The sequence below is a fragment of the Notamacropus eugenii genome, chromosome 4 (assembly GCF_028372415.1).
Source record: "Notamacropus eugenii isolate mMacEug1 chromosome 4, mMacEug1.pri_v2, whole genome shotgun sequence".
Taxonomy (NCBI): Eukaryota; Metazoa; Chordata; class Mammalia; order Diprotodontia; family Macropodidae; genus Notamacropus; species Notamacropus eugenii.
In genome coordinates, this window is record NC_092875.1 from 318,441,339 (window position 1) to 318,466,717 (window position 25,379).

Below are 25,379 nucleotides of genomic sequence, written 5' to 3' on the forward strand. Positions count from 1 at the left end.
GTTACATGGGCAGAAAAAGATCCTCTCTCCTCAGAAAACTTGGTATGATATATAATATATATGATATCATGCTTAAAGGCACCATGGATAATGAAGCAATATCAACATGTACACAGTCACAGCCACTAAACTCATAAAAGAAAATATATTTCAAAAAATTAATAGTAACTCACTAAACGTGGGAGGTTGAAGGTTAATACCTGAAAGATTTATGGCATCTTCTAAATGGACATTTTTACCAATATGCGTATTTCTTAGCATTACATTGTAACTTTACAAAAGTAGATTAGGTCCTAGAGCACATGGAAACTGTAAGTTAAGTTTTTAAAAAACTGGAGGGAAAAAGCCCATTTAATCAGCAGGGAAACAAAGAAAGCAAGAAAAAAAAAGAAAAAAGAAACTAGTCCCTGTCCTAGATAAATTTGCATTGTGTTAGAGAAGATGGCATGTAAACAATTAGGAGATATTTATATAGTAAATGGAAGGGCCTCTGAGAAGAGAAGTCATTATTTTAAAGAACAGAAAAAGACCTTGTGGAGTGGGTAGAATCTGAGCTGTGAATCTTCAAGAAAAGTAAGAAGTAGTGAGAAGTTAGTGTATCTATTCACATATAGGGACCAATGAGTGTGATAGGATGGAAAGGGGAGATGGAGTGTCATGTTGAAGTGAGAGTAAGCCAGTTTTATTGGAATATAGAGTGGAGGAGACTAAGGTATATGAAGACTGAAAAGATACTCAAGGGCCAGGTTATAAATAGCTTGGATACAACAGAGAAAGTGGATTTCATTGATCAGGGGGTACTCAGATCTGTGCTTTAGAAAAAAATAATACTTGAAGCTGACTGGAGGATTGTTTGGAAAGGGGGGAGACTTTAGGTAAGGACAACAAGTAGAAGACTATTGCCATAGTACAGGAAGGAAATGGGGAGGACCTGAACTAGAGTAATTGGTGAGTGAATAAAGAGAAGGGGACACAAATATTGTGTATATAGAAAAGAACCTGGGTATATGGGAAAAAATGAGATACTCCAAAGTAAGAAGAAGTGTGGAAGTTTGGTAGATTTTATGAGAAACATTATGAAGTTTGTTTTGGATATGCTGAATTTGAAATGTCCAAAAGTCAGTTATGTTGCACTGAATCTCAGAAGAGAGTCTAGGTTGCTACATCTCAAATGATATTACAAAGCATTAATCATGAAAATAATTTGCTCTTGGTTAAAAAAATAGTGAAATCAATAGAGCATATTAGGTATGTAGATACAAAATCAAGTAAACCTAGTCTTGAACCCCAAAACCCCACTTCATGGAGTAAAGATTCATTATTTGACAACTACTTGAAAAACTGAAAAACAGTGTGGCAAAAAACCATGGCATATGAAGTGGATATATTTCCCTCCAAATAATTTTAAAATAATGACTAAAATAAAATTTTGGAGTGCCCAGAACCAACAAAAAGACAGGTTATGATATACTTCCAGCATAAGACAACAAAGGAGGCTGAAAAAGAGAGATCTATGACACAAGAATGGAGGTTGGTCTGGGGCCAGTGTGAATGAAACACCAATAGTGAGACTAAGTAATGGTGGTGAAAGAAGCAGCAGCAGTTTCAGGAGCTCTAAAGACAGAGACAGTAAGGAGATCTGGCAACTGGTCAGGAGATTACAAGAAACCACTTTGCTAGCTCTGCCTGTAAGACCAGACTCTATTAGGCAACTCCATTACCTATACCAACTTTAAGGTTGTAGTTTAACGGCAGAAAGGAGCACTTTTGGTCAAGGAGTGGGAGCCCTGAGAGGTAACAGGAGGGCAACTCCATGACCTGTGTCTGCTCCAGGGTCATATTTCAAAGTCAGAGAAGGATCACTTTTGGTCAAAAGAAAATGAAAACCCTGAAAGGCAGAACCACTTCTAGTCCCAAAGAATTAGGGACCCAAGAAAAAGCAATGTTTCCTGTTTCAATGGAGAAGTAGCTCTGAGAAAAAGTATCCATTGCAATCCCAAGGAATCAGGGGTCCTTCATGGCTAAGGACAAGAATGCAGTCCAGGAGAGACTACCCCTTTTTCTAGATCATACTATCTTCAAAAGACTAAAAACTTCACATTACATAGAATTAGATGTGAAAACAACAGTGAGAAAAAGGCTATGGGTTGAAACAGTGGCCCTCCTCCCCAACCCCAAACTGGGAATAGCCAAACATTATGATAAAGTTCCAAATCAAGAAATAGAATTGAAAGATGAGCAAACAACAACAAAAATAAAACGTGACCATAAAAAATCACTAAGGTGACAGAGAAGATATAAAGATACAAAAACAAATGAAGACAATGACATCAAAACAGGCACAAGGAAAGGCTCAATGAAAACTGTGAATTGGATAGAAGCCCCAAGAAGAATTCCTGGAAGAGAAGAAGAAGAAGCAAGATGGAGGATTAAAGGGACAGACTTGGCAGAGCTCTCCAAAAAACCCGTCCCTATAGCTATACAAATGACTTTAAATTTCTAGAGAAGAAAAACGCACAAAACGAGAGTAAAAAACATTTCAGTCCAACACATTTGAAAAGTCAGCAAGGAAGGTCCTGTGTTTCTGGGTGAGAAAGGAGAGAAATCTGGGAAAGGCTGTGACCACAGAGGAGAAAATCAGGAGCAGGTCTCCCAGAACCTGAATAACTTTCAGTGCTGCAGGCAGGAGGAGCCACGTACAGGCAATCCTGGCTTTGATTGACCCCACCCAGTACCTTTCTCAAATAAACAGAAGGCCTGACTCTGACTTGAGTGATCCCTTGGGAGTCTGGCCTTCCAGAGCTTCTGCTTACCCCCAGCAGGCTGATTGGGTGTGCTTTCCCTCCCGATAAGGGTCAGTCACCCATGATCTCTTGGAGAAGTGTTGAATCAGTGCCTTTATCAGGGCCTTAAGATAACCTCTGGAAACAGTAACCAATATCGTCTTGTCGCCTGGAAGCCGGGTGCTTCAGGTACAGTTCCAAGAAGAATCTAGTTTCATTCGCAGCTACATACATCACCTACTTCAAACACACGATTATGCACAGGAAGAGGTCCCAGACTTCTTGCTTCAAGAGGAATTACTCAAGGCTTTCTTCAGAGTCATGATGGCTCTCTAAAGACTTCATCCTGGACGCCTGTGCAGGCTCCTGAATGAGGTCCTGGAGCACTTGGAAGCTGCTGGAGAAGATTCCAGCGCTACCGGGCTCTTCGCCACTCTCGCTCCCGTCCAAAGCCAGCTGCAAGTCCTGGCACCTGCCCAGGTGCTGAGCCACCTACAGCACTTGGCCCAGCTAATGCACCACATGCGCCCGCAGGGTGGATTTCAGCCCCAGTCCTATCACCCAGACCTGGTCGCTCGCCTGCACCACCTCCATTTCTTGCCCGTTCTCGATACACTCCATGACGTCCTCCACGACCTGCTCAGCCCCACAAACATCCAGCAGCTCCACTTACTTGCTGCACCACTTTCTCCTGGCACCGCACGCTGCACTCGCAGCCTAGCTCACCTCCTACTCACCTTGCTGCCAAGACTGTAGCTCTTGCGGAACAACATGCACTCAAACCTCACCTTCTCCTCACTTTCCTCAGCAGGAAAGCTTCCCGCCTGCTTTCTCTACACCTCTCCCACACACGGCCAGTTTCTCTGTCTGGCAGTCTGTCTCCAGGTGTGTGTGAGTGTTGGTGGACGTGTGAGTGTGTCTGTGAGTGTGTGTGCGTGTGTGTGTGTGTGTGAGAAACAGAGAGAGACAGAGACAGAGAAAGAGAGTTATGGAGAGAGTTAGGGAGAGAAGTAGTGATGCTTTGTGACTCCCAAGCAATCAATCCGCCTGTCTCAGGCGGTGAAAAATTGCTTTTATTGTGAATTTTCTCTGTTTCTGTGTCTGTTTTAATCAAGTTCCCTTGGCTTGCATTGAGCCTTTAGAACACAGTCCTCAAGCTTTCATCTTTTAGCCGCGTTTTCAGGAATCCCTCGGTAATTAAATGTCTCATGCCTAAGCTTTTGTTGGTCCGATGTGGATGGTAATAGAAAGTGCATGTGGGAAGTGAACACTGGATGATCACTCACTGGGTGCCTTATTCAAGTTCCTATTGTTCAGATATGTTTTAGCCTGTGAGGTCCCTTCTAATACTCAGATTCTGTCACAGTTTATTTGTCTTAGTATTATCATCCACTCCCTACATCCTCTCCCTTTCTGTGTGCAATAGATTTTTTCTAAAGTAGAGAGATGCAAATTTGCGAAGAGACGTTCTATTACAGAGCGTGTAATTGGCCAATGGAAAAATTAAAATATAGAGACCCTGCAAAGCTTCCTTGGAGATGGTCTTGTTTGAAATTTTTAAAAAATAAGGAAACTGAGAGGGATCAAATGACTTGCCCAATGTCAAAAAAATAAGTAACAGAGCCCAGATTTCAAACCCAATCCTCTACCACCAAATCCAGCTCTTTTCCCATTATATTACACTGTTCAAGAACACAGTATTCAGCAAAAAAGCAGAAACAAACATTAACATTCTATTTTAATAGTTTATTTTATAATCAATCAACCAAAAAATATTACTGAATGCAAACCATATGCCCAAATCTCTGCTAGTTAATGGAGGAAATATGAAAAAATAAAGCATAATTGCTGTTTCTGCCTTACATTCTACATTAAGGACCTTACTTTGGATGATAGGTATGAGTGTTCTCACTTAGGGGAAAATACAGTGAAGCGGCAAACTTAAATGCTTTATAAGCAAAGTCATTGCATAATTTCATGGAGAAGAATATTTGCCACAGAGTAGGATGTTGTTGCTTTTGTTGTGTCGGATAAAGAAGAGAAAGGGATGATCAGGGATAAAGCTTGGCAGAACTTTTCCACAAAGGGGCACTCGGAATATTGCAGCATCATCTTCCTCAGCACCTTCTTCATCAACTTCCACGTAGGATTTGTGCAGGAACTTGGACAAAACAAGGTCTCCTTGAGCCGACATTCCAGAAAAGTCAGCCTTGCCTCCTTCAAAAGCATCCAGTATTCCAAAACTTCGAAGAAGATATTCCATGTCATAATACTCTGCTAGTTTAAATCTGGGGAGAAACACACCCATTTCTGTTTTCTTCATCATGTCTGGTTTTGTCCAGGCTACAAATTTCTCATAGGTCAATTCTGCTTCTACCTGGAAGATAATGGCTGGAAGTCAGAAGGTGCAGTTAAAACAGTTACATTCATGCTTCCTCCATAACTGACCCTCCCTCAGATCACTCTTCCCCAGGGTCAGTGGCAACTTGCAGAACCAGTTGTCTTAGCCGTGTGAAGCAGATCACTTTTGGGAAAGCAAGATAATGTTAACAGGATCACATAGATCCAGGAATGGAAGGCACCTTGGAGGCCTATTATTCAAACCCTTCTCCCCTTACAGATGAGGAAATTGGAGCTAAGAGAAGGTATTTGTCCAAGGTCACACAGATGAGAAAGTAGAGAACTGGGATTTAAACTCAGATCGAGTGACTTTATTTTTTTTAATTATAGTTTTTTTTTACTCCAAATTTATTTATTTATTTGTTTTCAGTTTTCAACAATCACTTCCATAAGTTTTAAATTTTCTCCCCTTTCCTTTCTCTTCCCTCCTCAAGATGGCGGGCAATCTTATACAGGCTCTACACATACATTCTTATTAAACACATTTTCACGTTAGTCATGTTGCACAGAAGAATTAAAATGAATGGGAGAAAACATGAGTAAAGCTATATCAAACCAAGCATGACACAAGACAAAACAGTCTACTTCATTCTGTGTTCCATCTCCATAGTTCTTTCTCTGGATGTGGATGGCACTTTGCATCATGAGTCCTTTGGAAATGTTTTAGGTTCTTGCATTGCTGTGATGGACTAACTCTATCAAAAACAATCCTTGAATTCTGTGGCTATTACTGTGTATAATGTCCAGTGACTAAATTTAGCTGTCTTTCTAATGCACTGTCTTGCCTTGTCTCTAAAGAGGATGGTGGAGGACCCTGCTGTTCTTTTGTAATCCAAAAATGCTAAATCCAACTACTGTGCTGTAAGAAATTAAAAAAGACAGTTTCAGAAAAGCCTTGAACAGAAGCAGAGAGAAGTGAACAGAATCAAAAGAAGAATTTGTACAATAACATTTAAAATAAATTAATTTTGAGAGGTGTAAGAACTGCAATGAGCAGAAGACCTATAATGAAGCATGCTACCTACATGCTCAAAGAAAGGTGATAGACTTTGTGTGCAGAATTATACATATAGAGATATGTAAATACAGACATTTGGACATGACCAATGTGGGAATTTGTTTTGTTTAACTGTGCATTAACATCTGTAAGGGCTTTGTGGGAAGGAAGGAAGGAAGGAAGGAAGGAAGGAAGGAAGGAAGGAAGGAAGGAAGGAAGGAAGGAAGGAAGGAAGGAAGGAAGGAACAACAAGGAACGACAAGGAACCTGGATGGAGTGAGACTATAGTGAAATGCAATCTTACTCTTGTTTCTGTTATGGACCCTTTTGATAGTCTGATGAAATCCATGGGCCCCTTCTCAGAATTGCATTTTTAATCAAATAAAATACAGAGAATTAAAATATTCCATTTTAATTTACTTGAATAAAATGGAATTTTAAATTTTTTTATTGAAATCAGTTTGAATTAAAGTTGAATTAAAAATTCAACTTTATTGGAAGAGTTATCTAAGTAGTATCTCTCTATAGACAGCTAAATGGAGTAGTGGATAGAGCACCAGGCCTAGAAATCCAGCCTCAGACATTTACTATGTAACTCTGAGCAAGTGACTTAACTGCTTTTTGCCTCAGTTTCCTCAGCTGTAAAATAGGAGAAAGTAAGTGGTACAGTGGATAGAACACTAGGCCTAGAGTCAAGAAGACTCATCTTCCTGAGTTCAAATCTGGCTTTAGACCTTAGGCAAGTCATTTAACAATGTTCGCCTCAGTTCTTCATTTGTAAAATGAGCTGGAGAACTAATGGCAAATCATTCCAGTATCTTTCCCAAAAAAACCCCCAAATAGGGTCATGAAGAGTTGTATATGACTGAAAGTGACTGAACAAAATGGGGATAATATCAGTATGTATCTGTCAGGATTATTGTGCAAATTGAATGAGATAATACTTGTAAAGCACTCACCTGGCTATTTCTTACCTATCTGTCTAAAAATAAAGTTGAAGGGAGAGAGTTTTCAGGTAAAAAACCCTACTGTTGGATTTAGCTTGCTGTTTAGTAGGTAGGTGACATAGTAGTTAGAATGCTATTCCTGGAGACCTAAGTCTAAATCCTTCCTCAGACTTACTCATTGTGTGATCCTGGACAAGTCATTTAACTTTTTTTGCCTCAGTTTCCTCATCTGCAGAATGGAAATAATATCAGCACTTACTTCACAGGATTGTTTTGAGGATCAAATGAGATAACATATGCAAAGTGCTTTAAAAACCTTAAAATATTGTAGAAATGTTAGCTAGTAGCAATTTTTAATTTTTTGTATCTCATGTCATTTGTAGAGTAGGCACTCATATTTTTGTTATTGATCTATATTATAGTCAGAAGAAATTATAGTTGAATATTTCTATGAGGAGTAAAACAAAGAGTAGCTGATTTCAGTATCAACATTTTGATTATGCACTTTTTTCCCCAAAGAATCCCCATAAAGCCCAGTAAATTATTTGTTGGCTTTTAAACCTGATTTTTAGATTCTAAAAATCAGCCCAAATTCAACAGGCCAGTAGAATTATGTTTTCTCTTTTCCAGAGGCAACGCTGTTTTTGACTGACTACTTTGTAGGCTTGGTTGATTCCCACAGCCATAGAACTATAGATTTAGAACTAGGAGAGGATTTGTATATTATCTAGCCCACTTCCTTCATTTCACATGCGAGGAAATGGAAGCCTAGAGAGATCAAATGACTAGGGCCACATTAGTAATTGGCAGAGCCAGCATTTAAACACAGACTCACTGAATCCACGTGAGGAAACCAAGGTTTGAAGATATTAAATGTATTCACTGAGAAAAAAAGTAGTGCCAAGATTAGATCCAGGTTTTCTGATTCCTAGTCAAAAAGTACTCCATCTACTCTAAGAAGCTATTTATCTATGATAAATTGTCAAATGGACCAGATGAGCCTCGAGGAGCAATGTAACATAACACTATTAAGGGTTATGTCATTTGATCTTGGGATCATTACCTTACCTTTTTTACATCAATGTTTTCATCAGGAAGCATGATGACCATGCTTAGCTCTTCACCCACATAGGGGAGCTCCAGGATTTTGGTGGACACTTCCTTTATGTAGGTCATCTTAAATGTTGCTTCCTTAAACATCATTTGTACTGGCTTTTTCTCATTCTGATGGGGAAAAGGTAAACATGAGATTAACATCAGATTATTATAAAACTTACTGAAAAGATGCACTTGACTTAAGGAACATTATTTCTGTGCCTTTGTCAGTGAATGTAAAAATGTCATCAGCTGCTACCTGCTTAAAAGAGTCTTCAGTTAAAAAAAATAGACAACTACCATCTCAACTTCCAGAAAATTAGGCTATTACCACATGGCAGAGATTTCTTTATTCAGTAAAATTCCATGGAACCCTCTTTGCTTTCCATAACAGGAAGTCAGGGTTTTTCTCCTTTGACAAAATAAAAGAGGCACAACATTATCCCCTGTTTACCATAATACCTACTTGAATAAACATGAAACCACTTAAAAAGAAATCTTAGCATCGTATCTCCATTTTCTTTGTCATGCCACAAAGTTATACTTGCTGTAGGGTGAAATTGTGTAAAGCATTAAGCAAATAACCCATTCTTATTTCTGATTTGACCACTTATAGAAGACTATAGTCAAGTGTACAGGTAGAGGGAGCAGAGTTTGGATGGAGAGGAGAGCACACCCATAGGAGAGCTGAGAAATTTCTGAGCCTATACAAGTGAGGCTCAGCAGGCTTCTCTGGGTTGGAAATATCTGGCTCACCATAGTCTTTGTTTCTTCCTCTGCTTCAGTGGTCTGGCAGTGGTAATTGATATGCTCTGGAAAAGGCAGGAGATCATTGGGACCAGATCAATACAGGCAAGTGGAAAGCTCAGACTCTCAGGGTATGGCCATATTTAATTTACCAGAGGCATTGGTCCCGTGGTCTAATGGCACACGCCCCACTAAATATACTTCAATTTGAGATCAGGGAACTGACCTCTTACAGAACAAACTCAGAGGAATGGGTGTGCACACACACCACTCTCTCCAAATCCCTCCTGCTGCAAATTGATGTCCAGAAGTAGGATAGGGCCTGACTTTCTTCATCTTCCCTTTGATAAGACTTTCAGTGCAAGAAGCTATGACTGCATGAGTCTAGAAAATCATTAAATACAGAGTTCCGGAGGTACATGATCTAAAGATCCAAAAGAAGTATAGAAAATTGTGGTAGTGACCCCTAGAAGAATGCATGTCTTCAGAAGAAATGTGGCAAGCAAAATCTGCAAGACCACATGGAGTAGAGACAGAAAGAAAAGCAATGAGAAGAGACCTCCCAGCCTCCCTTATGTAGAATAACTGACCAATATGAAGGAAGGCAGACCATCCCCTGTCCAGTTTAACAAGCAGAGATAGATTTGTTTGCAGGAAATTGTTCAAGCAATAACTCTGAAGGAACTACAAAGATATAAATATTCTTGCATGAAGAATGACAGGTCCTAGAAGGAAGGATATTATTATCACACTAAGGGAGTCAGGGAGGTTGAAGCATGGGGATGGCAAGGGACCAATCCTTATCACAACCTCAGAATTAACAGAGATAGCAGACACAGCAAAGGAAAAATAAAACTGATGAGTTGGTGGATGCAGGCTACACCATTCCATGGCCACTGAAAACTGACTCTCTTGGAAGGAGGTAGAGACAGTAAGGCAAAGGATACTTTGTTGTGATACAAGCTTCTGTTGTTCTCTTCCTGGGTACTTTTCCAGTGCTTCTTTGTGAGTTTGTTTGCATTGTGTACGTACTTGGGGAAATTGTGTGGACTAAGCTGTGCTACAAGTTGCTTGCCCAAGGTCTTGGAAACAGAGATGAGCATGATGGACACATGATGAGCCCATGTTGCTGATACACTGATACCATGCTTAAACACTTTATGGACAATTCCTTATTCTCTCAGGCATTTTTTTATCAGGGATCACAAGATGTTGAACATCAGAAGACATAGAACCCTAAAAAGGTCTACACTATATTTTTTTCTATGATATTCATTTATTCCAGTAATCAAGTTGTCTAAATGTTTCCCCCTACCTTTCTGGTTTTAAAAAACATCTCCCTCGTATAGTTTTCCTTAAACTCTTCATTCCACTTTCCTTTGAAGTAGATGCCATTCACAAGGACCAGTCTAGTCAGTGGACCAACTGAAGAGGTAGGCAACATATCTGCAATCTTACCTTTAAAGAAAACAGAAAAATAATTGAATCAATGTTTGAAAAAAATACTTTTACAAAAGGGACATGATCTTCAGTTCAGGATCAGCAATCCAAGTTCAACAATGTTGGAGTCAAAGCCTAATAAAATCATTTATCGAATAAAGATAATTTCCCTTTTGTTATTGTAAACTTTGTACCTAGCAGAGGGCTTGGCACATGTTAAAGGATTAATAAATACTTATGGATTGACTGATTTACAATTCATGGGTTCCTCTGAGGCAGAGGTTCCCAAACTCAGTGTCTCCCTGGAAACTTTAACCCTCTACTCTTTTTTCTTTTGAAATTTGCTTCATTTCAAAGCAATATAAAATATTTAAATGACACAGCCTAAATCTAATAATTTATTGTAAGTTTGTGAGTTATTTTTCTGCACAACTTTTGAGGACACAATATTACATCATGTAACCATATAGGATTGTACTGTAAACAAGTCATTTCATACAAATATTACTGCCAATGCATGCTGGACTTTCCAACAATTTGAGACATGCCATTTTGCCAACACTTTACTTGTTAAAATGTGTTGATGGATTTCACCACTGATCAGTTAGCTTGCATTTTGTATATTTATTTGGAAAATAATCTGTTACATAACAGATGAAGTGTCCTAATGGTTTTTCAAAATTTTCTTCTCTTCTTTCCTTAACCTTCCACAACACCTTATTTTTATTCAACATCCCCCAATTGCATCCATGGCTATGACCACCCTCCCGAATTGTTCCAGTGCCCCCTGAAGGGTAGTATCACCCACTTTGGGACCCTATGCTCTGAGACCCCTGGTCTATAAGAAGTAGCTCAGCATTTTCAATGTTCAAGTTACTCATGAACTGGAGATCTTATGGAAATTAAAGGTAACTTAGGGAATAAAATGACAAATAATAGTACAATACACAATCAGAATAAAATATTTTTGAAAATTAAAAAATACACATTGTCATGCATTAAGTATAATTCAATGATGATTATTTAGATATAGTGAAATGACTTACATCTTACAACCAGTGCTGAGAGGACAGAGACCCTAAAGAGATTAATCAAATACCAAAGAAATTCATGCTAAAAATGATTTATAAGGTTTCTAGTGATGAAACTGTGGGACACCCTAAAGACCATCCCAGTACTGGGTTATCTCTCTGATTTCACCATGAAGGCTGAAATGTGATTAATGGAAGAAAAGCTCTGGTGTCCTGAACTGTAGTCCACCCAAAGTAATAACAGAAGTCTGGTGGGCTCTGTGGAGCCAAAGCAAAGGAAATCAAAGGAGTTTGAATTTGCAAGTATATCCAGTACTAGAGAAACCAGTTGTCAATTAAATAAATTAATGTTCTGATTTACAAATTACTCTCTTCTAATTTTATGTTAACCAGTCCCTTATCATATCATAGCATTTCATCCTGAAAGAAAATAAGTTGTTTAACTCAAACTTATTGGGTTACAGATGAGTAAACTAAGGCTTATAGCTATTAAATGCATTGCCTATGGCCACACACATTCAAAGGGATCAGAGTTGGGATTCAAAACTTGTCACCTCAGATGGACTGGTATAATTTATAAGCTCTCCCCTCCCATCCCAAGGGAGTGTGCTTAGGAAGAGAACTTGCCATGCATCCTGGAGAGAGGAGACCATGAGGAGGGTGGGGCAAGAGAATAAAGAATCTGGAGGTCAGAAGTAGTAGAGAGTGACAGCCTCCATGAAGGATAGGTGCCAGGACCCTGGAGGCTGAAGCAGTTTGATCAAATCATAGACCATTCGTGGAGTATACTATTATATTGCTGAAATCTAGTAGAACCTGAGACCAACACCAGAGTTGGTGATTCTTTATTTCTCACCCTAATTTTTTTTGCCTGTTTCTTTTCCTAGAGGCCTTAAGTTTGTCTACCTTTTTATATTTACATTCCTGCTTTGTCTCCTAAGCCAGAAAATGTGATAAAAGGTGTTAACCATCCACAATGATAATGTGTGTGTTACTGTTGAAATGGATCTGAGATGGAACCACTGGGAAGCCTCTCAAAAGGGAAACCACTTAAAAAAATTTTTTAAAGAGACATTCAAATTTGTAGAATTTGCCAGAGAGGGATCTCTGGTTATGAATGCAGAGTTATAGAAGTGAATTATTATTCTCTCTCTCTCTCTCTCTCTCTCTCTCTCTCTCTCCTTTGTTTCTTCCTTTCTTTCAACTTCCTAGGTCAGAGAGATTTCTTATAACAGACTACCTCCAGGCCAAGAGTACTTAATCCTTAGTTGTTGTAGTTGTTTTTATACAGACACACACATTTTATATATACACATATTTTATATGTAAATATACAAATATGTGTATACGCTTATATACACACATGTATATATCTATTTCAATATCATTGGTTTTCTTTTGAAGTTTATGCATTTTATGAATTTAAAAACACTTTTCTGAGGAGTCCTGCAGCTTCTCTAGATTGCCAAAGGAGTTTATGACCAAAAAGAATCCCTGTTCTAGGTAATACATCAGTAGTGGTAAGAATAATGAAGCGACTGTAAGTCACTGCTCTAGACTCTGCCATTTCCCCCCACATTCAAAAGCCTGATATGAGAAGATAGTCTCCCTTCTGAGAGAAAAGAGCCTAAGGGATCTCTGGAGAATAAGCCATCCCCAAGCATAAACCTATAAAAAAGTGGGAGATGAATAAGATTGATTGACATGCCTGCTAACCTTGTAGTGCTGCTCTACTGATAAGTAATATTCAGCAATTATATAGAATCTCATGATTTATAAAACTCTACATATAAATTATGCCATTGGACCATGAAATAATATCTGTAGATCCAGAATAAAAAATCCCAGAAGTCATCTAGTCAGTCCCTCCTCACTTTACAGAGGAAGGGAAAGTAATATTACCAGTGACAGTGGCAATATTTGAACATATATTCTCTCTCTTCAGAGTCAGGGTTTATTCCACCCTAGTCCACTGCATCTTTTAAAAACAACCCTGAATTTTTACAGTCCGTATCTCTGATAAAGTCCTCTTTTCTAAAATATATAGAGAACTGAGTCAAATTTATAAGAGTACAAGTCATTCCCCAATTGATAAATGGTCAAAAGATATGAACAGGAAGTTTTCAGATGAAGAAATTAAAACTATTGTCATAAGAAAAAAAATTCTCTAATCACTATTAATTAGAGAAATGCAAATTAAAACATCTCTAAGAGGTACCATATCATACCTACCATATTGGTTATTATGACAAAACAGGAAAAAGATAAATGTTGGAGATGTGGGACAACTGGAACACCAATGTACTGCTGATGGAACTGTGACCTGATCTAAGCATTCTGAAGAACAACTAGGGCTATAAAACTGTGCATACCTTTTAACTCTGCAATACTATTACTAGGTCTATATTCCAAAGAGATCATAAAAAGGGAAAAGGGGCACATATGTACAAAAAATATTTGTAACAGCTCTTTTTGTGGTGGCAAAGAACTGGAAATTGAGTTGATGCTCAACAATCAGGGAATGGCTGAACAAGTTGTGGTATATGAATGTAATGGAATACTACTGTTCCATAAGAAATGATGAGGATGCAGTCTTCAGAAAAACCTTAAAAGACTTATATGAACTGATGCTGAGTCAAACAAGCAGAACCAGAACATTATACACAGTAATAGCCATATTGTTTGATGACTGACCTTGATAGACTTACCTCTTATTAGCAATGCAAGGCTCTAAGGCAATTTCTAAAGACTCACAATAGAAGATGCTATTCACATCCAGAAGAAGAAAACGAGGAGTCTGAATGCTGATTGAAGTATACTATTTGCTTTCCTTTTCTTTTGTTGTTTTGGTTTTTTTCTTTTTTCTCTTGGTTCCTCCCATTAGTTCTAATTCTTCTTTATATCATGACTAATGTGAAAATATGTTTAATACAAATGTATAAGTAGACCCTATATCAGATTGCATACTGTCTTGGGGAGGGAGAGAGGAGAAGATGGGGAAGAAAATTCAAAACTCAAAACCTTATGGAAGTGAACATTGAAAACTAAAAATAAATAAATATATTTTTTAAAAAACCTGTAAAGACTTTACATGAACTGATGCTGAGTGAAGCAAGCAGAACCAGAACATAATGCATAATAACAGCAACATTGTGTGATGACTGACTTTTTTTACATAGTTCTTCTAAGCAATGCAATAATCTAAGACAATTCCAAAAGACACATGTTGGAAAATGATGTTCACATCTAGAGAAAGAACTATGGAGTCTGAATGCACATCAAAACATGATATTTTCTCTTTTTTTTTTGGATTGTTATATTTCTTGTGCTTTTCCCTTGTGCTTTGATTCTCCTTTCACAGCATGACAAATATGGAAATATGTTTAATATGAGTGCACATATATAGCCTATAAAAGATTTCAGGTCATCTTGGGGAGTAAGGAAGGGAGCGGTGGAATTTAGAACTCAAAATCTTATCAAAGTGAAAGTCGAAAATTAATTAATTAATTAATTGATTAAAAACAAGCAACCCTGTCAGACAAGCGTAGGTATACACTGTTTCGGGGCAGCTAGCTGGACAGAATACTGATCTTGGAATTAGGAAGACTCATCTCCTCCAATTCAAATCTGGCCTCAGACATTAGCTGTGTGACTCTAGGCAAGTAACTTAATCCTGTTTGCCTCAGTTTCCTCATCTGTAAAATGAACATGAGAAAGAAATGGCAAACTACTTCAGTAACTTTGCCAGGACAAAGAATCAGACAAAACTGAAAAAATGACTGAACAAACCACTATTTTACAGAAGAGAAAACTATTGCTCAGGGTAGTTAAATGACTTGCCCATGGTCATACACCTAGTAAGTGTCAGAAGCAACCTTTGTATCAGGTCCTGTTTACAAGTTCAGATGTTTTGTTTTGCTTGTTTTTGTCTTTGTCCTTGTTTTGTTTTACACTGTGATATATTTCATGGCTCCCCTAGAGATGTGATGAATGTTTGGCTGTACCTTGTAGCTCTCTATCCACTTTTATACCAATATTACTGAAACAGTCAACATTTTACAAACAAATGCAATTTTTGACCTTCAGTCTTCTCTGCTATCCAGGCATTTATATGTTTCCTGGACTCCTCTGGGGCCTTAGTAAAGGAAAGTTCTCCCAGTTCCACGCTATAGAAGTTCTGGCAAGCTTCTTTAAATGTCTATGAAGACAAAGATATAAAGCAACAGCTCCAGTTACTCAATGGAGCCTCTCACACAGATTAAGACTAAAAATGATTGAGTACTTTTGGAGAAACAAATTAGTTCAGGTTCTAGGCCCTCATTGAACACAATACATATGTATTCTGCTTCTTTTCATTATAACAAGGTACTAGGATGGATATGCCATACACTGTCAAGAAAAGATACAATGTACCTTGGAAATGATTTTTTAAAGTACAATTTTTAATGATAGCATATTCAATTTAAGTAAAACTTTACCATGATGCTCATATCATTGAGAGCTTTTAATCCTTCCTCCCCACAACCCATTTTCATTTCCTTTCTTTATGACTTATTCAGTTCAACTTACAGAGAGGAAATCATAAGTCTCTTCTCCAAAGAGCTTGTTGGCAGTTCTCAGTGAGTACTGGGTACTAGATTTGTTCACTTCAGTGAAAAGTTCCTGAAGATTCCCATGGATGTCCCCACATCTGTTTAAAGAAAATACCTATGAAGAAAAGGGAAACAAATGAAAATCCTTGTCAGCACTGACCTTTGACCTCCAAAGAACCACCTGCCAAGAGCAAACCTTATGAGGGAATACCAGAGCATCTTCCCTCAAATGAAAAGGGATGGGCTGCTTTACTTTATAAATGGAGGATTTAATCCATTCTAGGAGAGGAACACTACTTAACAAGGCCTTTGTTATAAGAAAAATAAAACAGTATAGGAGACAAATAGGAGCTCGAACAAAAAAGTTCTGGGGCAGATATGAGAATTGAAGAGAAAGAGGTTTCCTTTGCCAAACTGCTCAAATTCATGCTACTTCTATCAAAGTAATTGTGTCAGAATTCTGTGAGGCAGTGGTGGTGGTAGTGCTTTTAATTCACATTACAGAAAAACCTGTGGATCCATTAACACATTGAAGAGATTTTTGATTCATTCAGGGTTCCTCCTTCAGCCCAGTCTTACTACTCAGACAGTGGCTAGTGAGATAACCACATGTGTACTTTGTGGCGTGACTAACACGTGCATTATAGGTTATTTGTTCTATGTTATAGCATGAGATAAAGTGAAATTGTCTTATTTTTTCTAATTAGAATGAAAATTAGAATTCTAGTTCAAATTGTTCTCATTAGAACAATCTCATACCCTGCCGTATGATACTCTCCACATCATTTTAGAAGTATTTTCTCTGTGCAGCCAGTCTTTCACCAATGCCTCTTTGTGTTTTGTGTGTGGCTGCATACATGGAAGGATATGACAATACAGATTAGTGGAGAGAATACTGGGCACAACATTATGTTTTGTGCCTGTGCTTTGTACCAAGGATGGAGTTGGTGCCAGAGATTCTTGGGAAAAAGACATAGAGAAAGAAGCAGCAGGCATATATGAGAAACTGGTTCCCGAAGACATCCCTGGTTTATAAGCTAGCCTTACTAGAGACTTCTAGAAGGGCCTTCTTGATGGAGATGAGACCCTCTCTCTTAGTTTGAGCTAGGGTCTTATCTTGACCTCACTAGAGAGCTCATTCATGTTTGTATATTTTCTGGTATGTTCTAATCAGTAGAATTCATACACTTTCTGCTTGCTTGGATCACTTTTTGTGATGATCTCTTGTATAATCATTGTTTGGTAGGGAGAAACTGAGCTGGTGAGTGCAAACTCCCTACCATCCTCTTCAAGAGCAACCTAAGAAGGAGCCCTTCAGAATGAAAATTGGTACTTCTACATTAGACAACAATTGATTTTGGAGGGGGCAGAGAGGTATAGTTCTAGACTGATAGTCCTTTTGGAGATACATGAAGGAAAGATTAAGCACCCAGCCATAGCCCTTTTCCTGTCTCCTCAAGGTAGAAACGACAGTCTTTCTTGGATAGGGGTAGGGCAGATTCTAGAGATCTCTATGCACACAACTCAGTCTTTTATTTCTGTCTCTCTATCAGCACCTAGCTAGAGAGGAGCAGTTGAGATTTGGAAATAAGAAATGGAGTCAGGTACAAGATAGATTACTGCAAACTACCTTGAACAACAAATATACATATATGTAATATATGTGTGTATATAAAAATATTTTATATATGCATATTATACATGATTATACATACACATAAGTTTGTCTGTCTGTCTTTCTATTTATCTATTTATCCATCTTTAAGACTGTGAATAACTCAGGCCAAGTAAGGATTGGTTATGAGAGTAAAATCAGGTGGAGAGTCTAGATTATGTAGTATAGATAGTGGAATGCTGGAACCACTTTGTATTGGCTTATGAGATCTTGGAAGTCAACTATTAAATTTTCAGTATGAGAATTTACACTTCAGAAATTGGCGAAGGCTCCCAATTAGGGCTTGACTTGCTGTTTTGTTAATTGTCAGCTCTAGATTACAAGCTCATGGAGAAAATTTTAACAGTGTTGATTAAAATAAAAAGTATGTTGTGCTGGAAGAGCTGGTTGTTAAATGTTAACCAGCACACCCTTGGTCCTGTGGGACAGTAACTCTCTGCAGCAAAGATCAGGAAGCTGAATGTGCCCTAATTACAACCCTTAAAGCTTTTGCAAAGGCAAAAATGTCCTACATGTAATACAATCTAGGAAGAAAAACAGTTATCCAAAGTGGTAAACCTCCCAGAAGGAAAGCAGAATCATTCTAATGACTCAAGAGCTTTATTCTTATGGAAGTTGAGATCAGTTGGATCATAGATTTAGAGCTGGGATGAACCTTAGAGGTCATGGAGTACAAATCCTTCATTTAAAAGATAAGTACTCTGCAGTGAAATAACTTTCCCATATATTCAGGTAGTATCAGAGCCAGCACTTGAACTCAGGCCCTCTGACTCCAAATCTATTGATTTTTTTCATTGTACATTGGAAACTGACAAAGATTCAGGTTTAGAAAATTGATTTTATTCACCTTGCTGACATACTTTGACCTGTTTATGTCCAGAGTCCTCCCTCAAGCAATCAATCACCTTGAAAGCTTTTATGGTTCAATGTTAAATGAATACATGTGTCTGGACATGCATGGGTATGTCAGTTCACTGTCTCTATATGTGTATATCAACATCTCAGGGGTTCATTTTGTTGGGGCAAAGGATTGCGATTTCCTCTAGCAGTGAGCAAAAGCACATTTAGAAATCTTACCAGGCATCTGACACTTGTTATGCATCAGGAAGTAGGATCATGGGTGATACTCTCACATGTCATAAATCTTAGAGCTAGGGGGTATTCAGAGACCACCTTTTTGTATATGAGGAAACTGAGCCGTATCAAAATAAATTACTTGCCCGGGGTTACACAGATCAAAAATTTCCAAGATGGCATTTAAACCTTTGGCATGAGCAAAGGAAAACCCTAATGAAATTATAACAGATTTGGTGGGGAGAGGAATGACCATACATTTGATTGGATATTCATTGATATTAAAAAATTTTGGTTCCCATAGAATTTGGTTTTAGTCTACAAAATTTTAGCTCATGTACTTTATGCCCATGATGAACTGTTAAATAGGGATACAGGCATTTCACATGAAAATTTTATATAATTGGATATAGACTGAAAAAAAAACTTATTGGTTGAATAAATTTGAAATACCTAGCCACCTATGATTCTTCAAGGTGGAAGGGGAATAGTAGGAAGCCCACTGACCACTGAGAGACTACTGTGTTAACCCTGACTGGGGTGGTTCAATGACAGCTAGTGAGAATCCTGACAGGGCTGAATGAGGAAAGGTGAGATTTCAAGTAGAAAATGTTTTAAAACTCCTTTTTGGAGTACTTGGGAAAGAGACTGAGGAGTCATTTTTGAGGCAGACTGGTAACCATATAGTATAATTCTCAAATGACATTCTGAGGATTGGCATGTTACAATGAGGGAAATGTATTGGACATGCTAAATGGTTGCCTTTGGTGGAATTAGGTTGGGGAGGGATTGCCAGGGCCACAAAGGGATATTCGCTAAAGATTATATCCAAGGGCTGGTCAGTATGGACTATGGACAGGAGATCAGTCTAGGGATAAATGAGAGAGCACTGGAGAGACCCTGACTGTGGCAAGGAATTAGCATCATATTTCTGAAGAGGCGCCACAGGGCGCAAGACAATGAACAAGACAGTGGATCCTGAACTGTTCCAGATGGCCAAGTGGATGTTTGCATGGGAGTAAGGGGACTGACCTTCAAGGAGTTACGGTAAGTAGCCCATTCCTGGGCAGAATAATTGTTTCTGGAGAACTTTAGGAGAAAGCTAACTTTGAACTTTGTTCAGTCTTCTGACTTCGTTATTTATGAGTGGCACAATCATTTACCTCCTCTCTCTTTCCTCTCCTTTATCTATCACCATTCTTCCATTAACACATCCTGTTGATTCCAGTTCTGTGATTTCACTTGTACTTGTCTCCTCTATTCCCATTACAATGGCCTGAATACATTTCATAGCCTACTCATAGATCTTCCTACTTAACCTGTCTGCTGTTTGCAATTCATGTTTTGTTTTTCTATTTATTTCACAGGGGACGGAGACAAGATGGCAGACTAGAAAGACATACTTCCTCAGAGTCCTCCCCACAGCCCATAAAATACCTGTAGAGAGGGAATCTCAACAAATTTTGGAGCAGCAAAAGTGGAGAACAACAAAGTGGAGGAGATTTCCAGCCCACAGTGACCTAAAGGCCCACGGAAACGTCGGTTGTGCTGGACACGGAGCCGAGCGTGGAGCCCAGCCCAGCCTTGGCCCAGCGGCAGTGTGGCATGACTCTGGGAGGAGGACACCTCGGGGGTGGAATCTGCAGTCACAGTAGCTGGTCCTCAGATCCCTCGGCCCACAGGCCCCAAAGATCAGTGACGGGGTTTAATCAGTAGGCCAGGAAGGGAGAAGGGCTTTCCCATAGCTCCGGCAGCAGGCAGCGGCCACAGAGCCTGCACAGCAGCCCGTATGGAAGCTCCACTGTCGGAGCGTAAAAATCCCTGGGGGCACTGAAGAGCTGAGTCTTACTTCAGCCCTGGGTGGAGGCCCTGGGAGAGCTGGTCTTTGTCTCACGCTGAAGGCCTGCCCTGCCCATCCAGCTTATCTGAAAATCAACCCCCAGTGCTGACTTGGTGGAACTGGAGGCCAAGTGGCTATGGAGAGGTATCTGCTAAGATTCTGGGCACAAAAATCCCTCTCTGCATCCAGACCAGTGCATACTTGATTGTGCCACCTTGGTGGAACTGAGATCTCACAGATTCCCTGAGTATACTCTACTCTTGACAAAGGACCCAAAAGTCAAGTAACTGGTTGGGAAAATGTCTATTTATTTCACAGCAGAACTTAATAGAAACCTGAAATGTTTCTTACATTTTTAAATTCATGAAACTAAAGGAAAAAATGCCTTGTTTACATTCAAAATATACTTATCTCTTGTAAAGCCAGAAGAAAAAGGGGGTCCCTAGTTTTGTAGTATTGCTCTTTGAACAGCAAACTGTGTACATCTGGTTTTATCCATGTCTTGAAGGTCACTGGAAGCAAGGGGCACTAAATAATGGCTTTCCTCATCACAAATGAAGAAAGAAAAAAATCCAGCTGTCTTACATCTTCTCTTGCTACTAAGAAACCTACCTTTGAAATCTGGGCTGCTGTGCTTCCTTTGGACCCTAGGAAAAGTATGCCAAGGGCAGATGAGATGCTCAGGGGAGAAAAAACCACATTTTGTGAGTGATCTTTTTCACTCAATTTTTTCAGAAGGTTAATGGCAAAGGAGCCATTTGCTTCAGAAAAAGAATCCATACTGGAACCTGGAAAAGATCACAAAAGGTAATGTTACGTGTTGTTGTTCTTCTTCAGTTGCGTCCAACTCTTCATGACCTCATTTGGGTTTTCTTGGCAATTGCTGGAGTGGTTTGCCATTTCCTTCTCCAGCTCATTTTACAGATGAGGAACTGAGGCAAACAAGATTAAGTGACTTGCCCAGTGTTACACAGCTAGTAAGTGTCTGAGGCCAGATTTGAACTCTAGAAGATAGGTCTTCCTGCCTCCAGGCACTATCTTTACGCTACATTGATGTACAATTTATTCCATCTTTCTTCTTGACAGTTAATACTGGGCTTCACTCAATGAACAAACATTTATTTAATTAGAAAGAAAAGAGATGAGCTCATACTTACTGCTCTTTTGTTAGCAATATATTCTTAGGAGCTAGAGGTGAATGGTCTTTAAAAATTATCTGGTCTTCTTCCAAATTTCTACGTGAGGAAATGGAGGTGAGGCAGAATGCCTTCCCCAAGGTCGCACAGTTGGCAGAACCAGATTCCAACCTTGGTCTTTTGGCTCTAATTTCAATGTATTTTCTAATACTAAAATCTTTGTGCTATTTCCATGATGGCAGCTGCATATAATTTTTTTTTTTTATATGAGAATAGTCTCCAAGTCACAAAGGAAGGACCAAGACTCTCTGTATGTGTACTCTTCTATGAAAGGAGAGGTCCTGACCTTCCTTCTCTTTTTCATTCTTCAGTTTCTTTTATTCAATACTTATCCATTCGCCCCAGAAACATCTTCATTTTGGAAGCTAGCCCTGGAACTCTGACTTTGTCTCCTGGGGCACTTTCCTCAGTGTGAATGACTCCATTGTAAAAGGTTGCCCAAGTCAATCAATAAATTAATATCAATATAAAAATTAATATCAAGAAATTAATAAACATTTATTAAGTTCATACTTTGCTAAGTGCTGAGGATTCATAAAGAAGCAAAAAACAGTCCCTGCCCTCAAGAAGATTATATTTGAGTGGGAGAGATAGCATGCAAACAGAGATAAAGCAAGCTAAATACAGGATAAGTAGGAAGTAATTAACAGAGGGAAGGCACTAGAATTAAGAGAAGTTGAGAAAGACTTCCTGGAAGAGCTGAGATTTTAGTTGGTACTTAAAGGAAGCTAGGGAGCTCAATAATAGGTGTAGAAGAAAGGAAGAGTGTTCCAGGCATAGGGGACAGCAAGTGGAGTGTCTTGTTTGTGGAATGATCAAGAGGCTAGTGCATGGTGGAGAGAAGATTGGAGAGGTAGGAGGGGACTAGGTCATGAAGCACTTTGAATGTCACACAGAGCATTTTGTATTTGATCCTGGAGCCAATAGGGAACCACTGAATTTTGTGTTGTTGTGTTTGTCCTTTGTTGCTGAAGAAGACCATTGCCATCAGAGAAATGATGATATAACTTGCCCTTGACTTTGTTTTTAATGAGGGAGAGCTGTGCAAGATCAGCAGCCTCACTTCTCCTCTGACTGGAGGAGAGGGAGGGCATTGACATGCTCAGACCTGTGCTTTAGGCAAATGACTTTAGTGACTGAATAGTAGCTGGATTGGAGTAGGGAAAGACTTGAGGCAGGCTGACTCACCAGCAGGTCATTATTGCAACAGACCAAGCATGAATTTACTAGGGCCTGCACTGGAGTTGTAACAGTGTCAGAAGAGACAGGGAGTATATTCAAAGATGTTAAAAAGATAAAATCAACAGGCCTTGATAACAGCTTGGATATGGAGGCTGGTGGAGAAGAGCTAGTGAGGAATCCATGATGACTCCTAAGTTGAGAGTCTGAGAGCCTGGGAGGGTGGTGTCACTTTGGACAGGGATAGGGAAGGTAGGCAGGAGGGAGGGTTTAGGGGGACAAATAACAAGTTCCATTTTGGACATATTGAGTTTCGATGTCTACTGGACATCTCTTTTTTCATTTTCCAACAGGTTGCATTACTCTGCCTTTCTTCATTGTTTTTCTGCTGCCCACCACCTTGGTAACTTCAGCCTCATCCCCTGCTTTTCTCCTTCTTTTGATATGTCATCTTGTCTTAACCACTAGAAGTTAAACTCCTGGAGGGAAGGACTGTCATTTTGGTTGTATTTGTATTTCCAGCATTCAGCACCCTACCCAGCACAGTATTTAATAAATGTTTGTCAATAGACTAACCATTTAACTCTAGCTACTTCTCCATTCTTGCTTTCTGCCCTCTTTCACATATGTTGCTCTTCCAATTCCCTGCTCAGACTTACAATGGAATCAAACTCCCTACAGGGAGCACTTTTTAATAGGTGGCAGAAAACTTCCCTAAAGAGAACTCTGTCCTTTAGATCAATAAAGTCACAGTAGGGCCTGGAAAGAGAATGGTCCCATGTCTTGACAGATTTTCAGCCTGGGATGGCAGAAAGAGCAGGTGCTATGTCCTTTGACCAACAAACAACTGCTCAACCAGTTCAATAAATAAGTATTTATTAATCACCATGTGCCAGGCATTGTGCTAGAAACTAGGAATACAAAAGTGAAAGTTTAATTATACAGGAGGAAATATGAGAGAGAGAGAAAAGGGGGGGAGAGGGAAGGGAGAGAGAGGTCAAGAAAGGCCTCATAGAAAGTCATGCTTGAGCTAAGTTTCAAAGGAAATTAGGGATGCTTAGAGGCCAGGATGAGGAGGGTGTATATTCTATGCATGAGAGAAAATCTGCACAAAGACAGAAAGGCTATAAATGTAGTGTGATGTATGCAGTATTGCAAGATGTCCAGTTTGACTAGATCATAAAGTCTGTGAAAGGAAACTTTATGCACATGGATCTGGAAAGGTAGGTTAGAGTCAAGTGGAGAGAAACTTTAGATACCAAGCAGAGGAGTTTGAAATTAATTCTGCAGGTTATATGAGCCACATATACAGTATGTGTGTGCATGGTTGTATATATTTGTGCATATTTATTTGTGTATATGTATATATGTACATATACATAAATACGTGTGTGTGTGTGTATGTGTATGTGTGTGTGTGTGTGTGGTATATGGCAGTTAGGTGAGTCAGTGAATGGAGTGCAAATCTGGAATCAGAAAGACTTCTCTTTGTGAGTTCAAATCCAGCCTCAACCACTTCCTATCTGTGTGATTCTGGGAAAGTCACTTCAGCCTGTTAGCCTCAGTTCTTTATCTTGTGAAATGAGCTGAAGAAAGAAATGGCAAACCACTTCAGTATCTTTGCAAAGAAAACCCCTAATGGGTTCATGAAGAGTTAGACATGACTGAAAATGACTAAACAACAAAGCAAAAAGGAAAATTTAACTATCTATCTATTTATAGATCATGTATAGAGACATGATGTCTCCCCATCTCCCTGATAGAATGTAAGCTCAGCAAGGTCAAGGACTATTTCATTTCTATATTTGCATCCCTTGAGTCTAGCACAGTGCCTGGTACATATCAGGTGATGTTTGTTGATTGATTAGTTGAGGTGAAAGGACAAGGAATGTCATGTCATCACTACTTCCCTATCCATGGGCCCAATCTTTGTCCACAGTAAGTCTGGAGTATGGGCAGTGAGCTAGACAAACCTCTACTATATCACTTTGACAGCTATGGTGTGGATGGAATAGAGTGGAGAGAAATTTAAGACAGTGAGACCAATTAGGATACTATTGGAATAGTACAGATGAAAAAGTGATAAAGACCTGAATTAGGGTGATGGCTATCTAAGTGGAGAGAAGAAGATGGATGCAATACACATTGGAGTGGTAAAATGGATGACAGTTAGCAACAGATTGTTTGTGTGGGATGAGGGAGAATGAGGAAGTAGGTCATGGTGACACTAAGGTTGAGAACCTAGTTTACTGGAGGGAATGTTAATACTCTGAGCAGAAAAGGGGAAATTAAAAAAAGGGGATGGATTGGAGAGGGGAAGAAAGTTAATGAGTTCTGTTATGAACTCATATTTGAGTTCATATTGAACTCATTATGTTGCCTT

At 39.0% G+C, this 25,379-nt stretch overlaps 1 protein-coding gene across 1 annotated transcript in view; it reads right to left on the bottom strand.

Moving 5' to 3' along the window:
* Positions 1 to 4,514: 4,514 nt before the first annotated feature.
* LOC140501431 (serpin B6-like) overlaps positions 4,515 to 25,379 on the bottom strand; it is a 25,134-nt gene continuing 4,269 nt past the window's right edge. Inside the window, exons 2-7 of the mRNA XM_072605015.1 lie at positions 21,234 to 21,409; positions 16,010 to 16,147; positions 15,521 to 15,638; positions 10,285 to 10,427; positions 8,196 to 8,351; positions 4,515 to 5,160 (exon numbers count right to left, since the gene is read on the bottom strand). Coding sequence (XP_072461116.1) covers positions 4,759 to 5,160; positions 8,196 to 8,351; positions 10,285 to 10,427; positions 15,521 to 15,638; positions 16,010 to 16,147; positions 21,234 to 21,401 — 1,125 coding nt within the window. The 5' untranslated portion in view covers positions 21,402 to 21,409 and the 3' untranslated portion in view covers positions 4,515 to 4,758. The remainder of the gene's footprint in view (positions 5,161 to 8,195; positions 8,352 to 10,284; positions 10,428 to 15,520; positions 15,639 to 16,009; positions 16,148 to 21,233; positions 21,410 to 25,379) is intronic.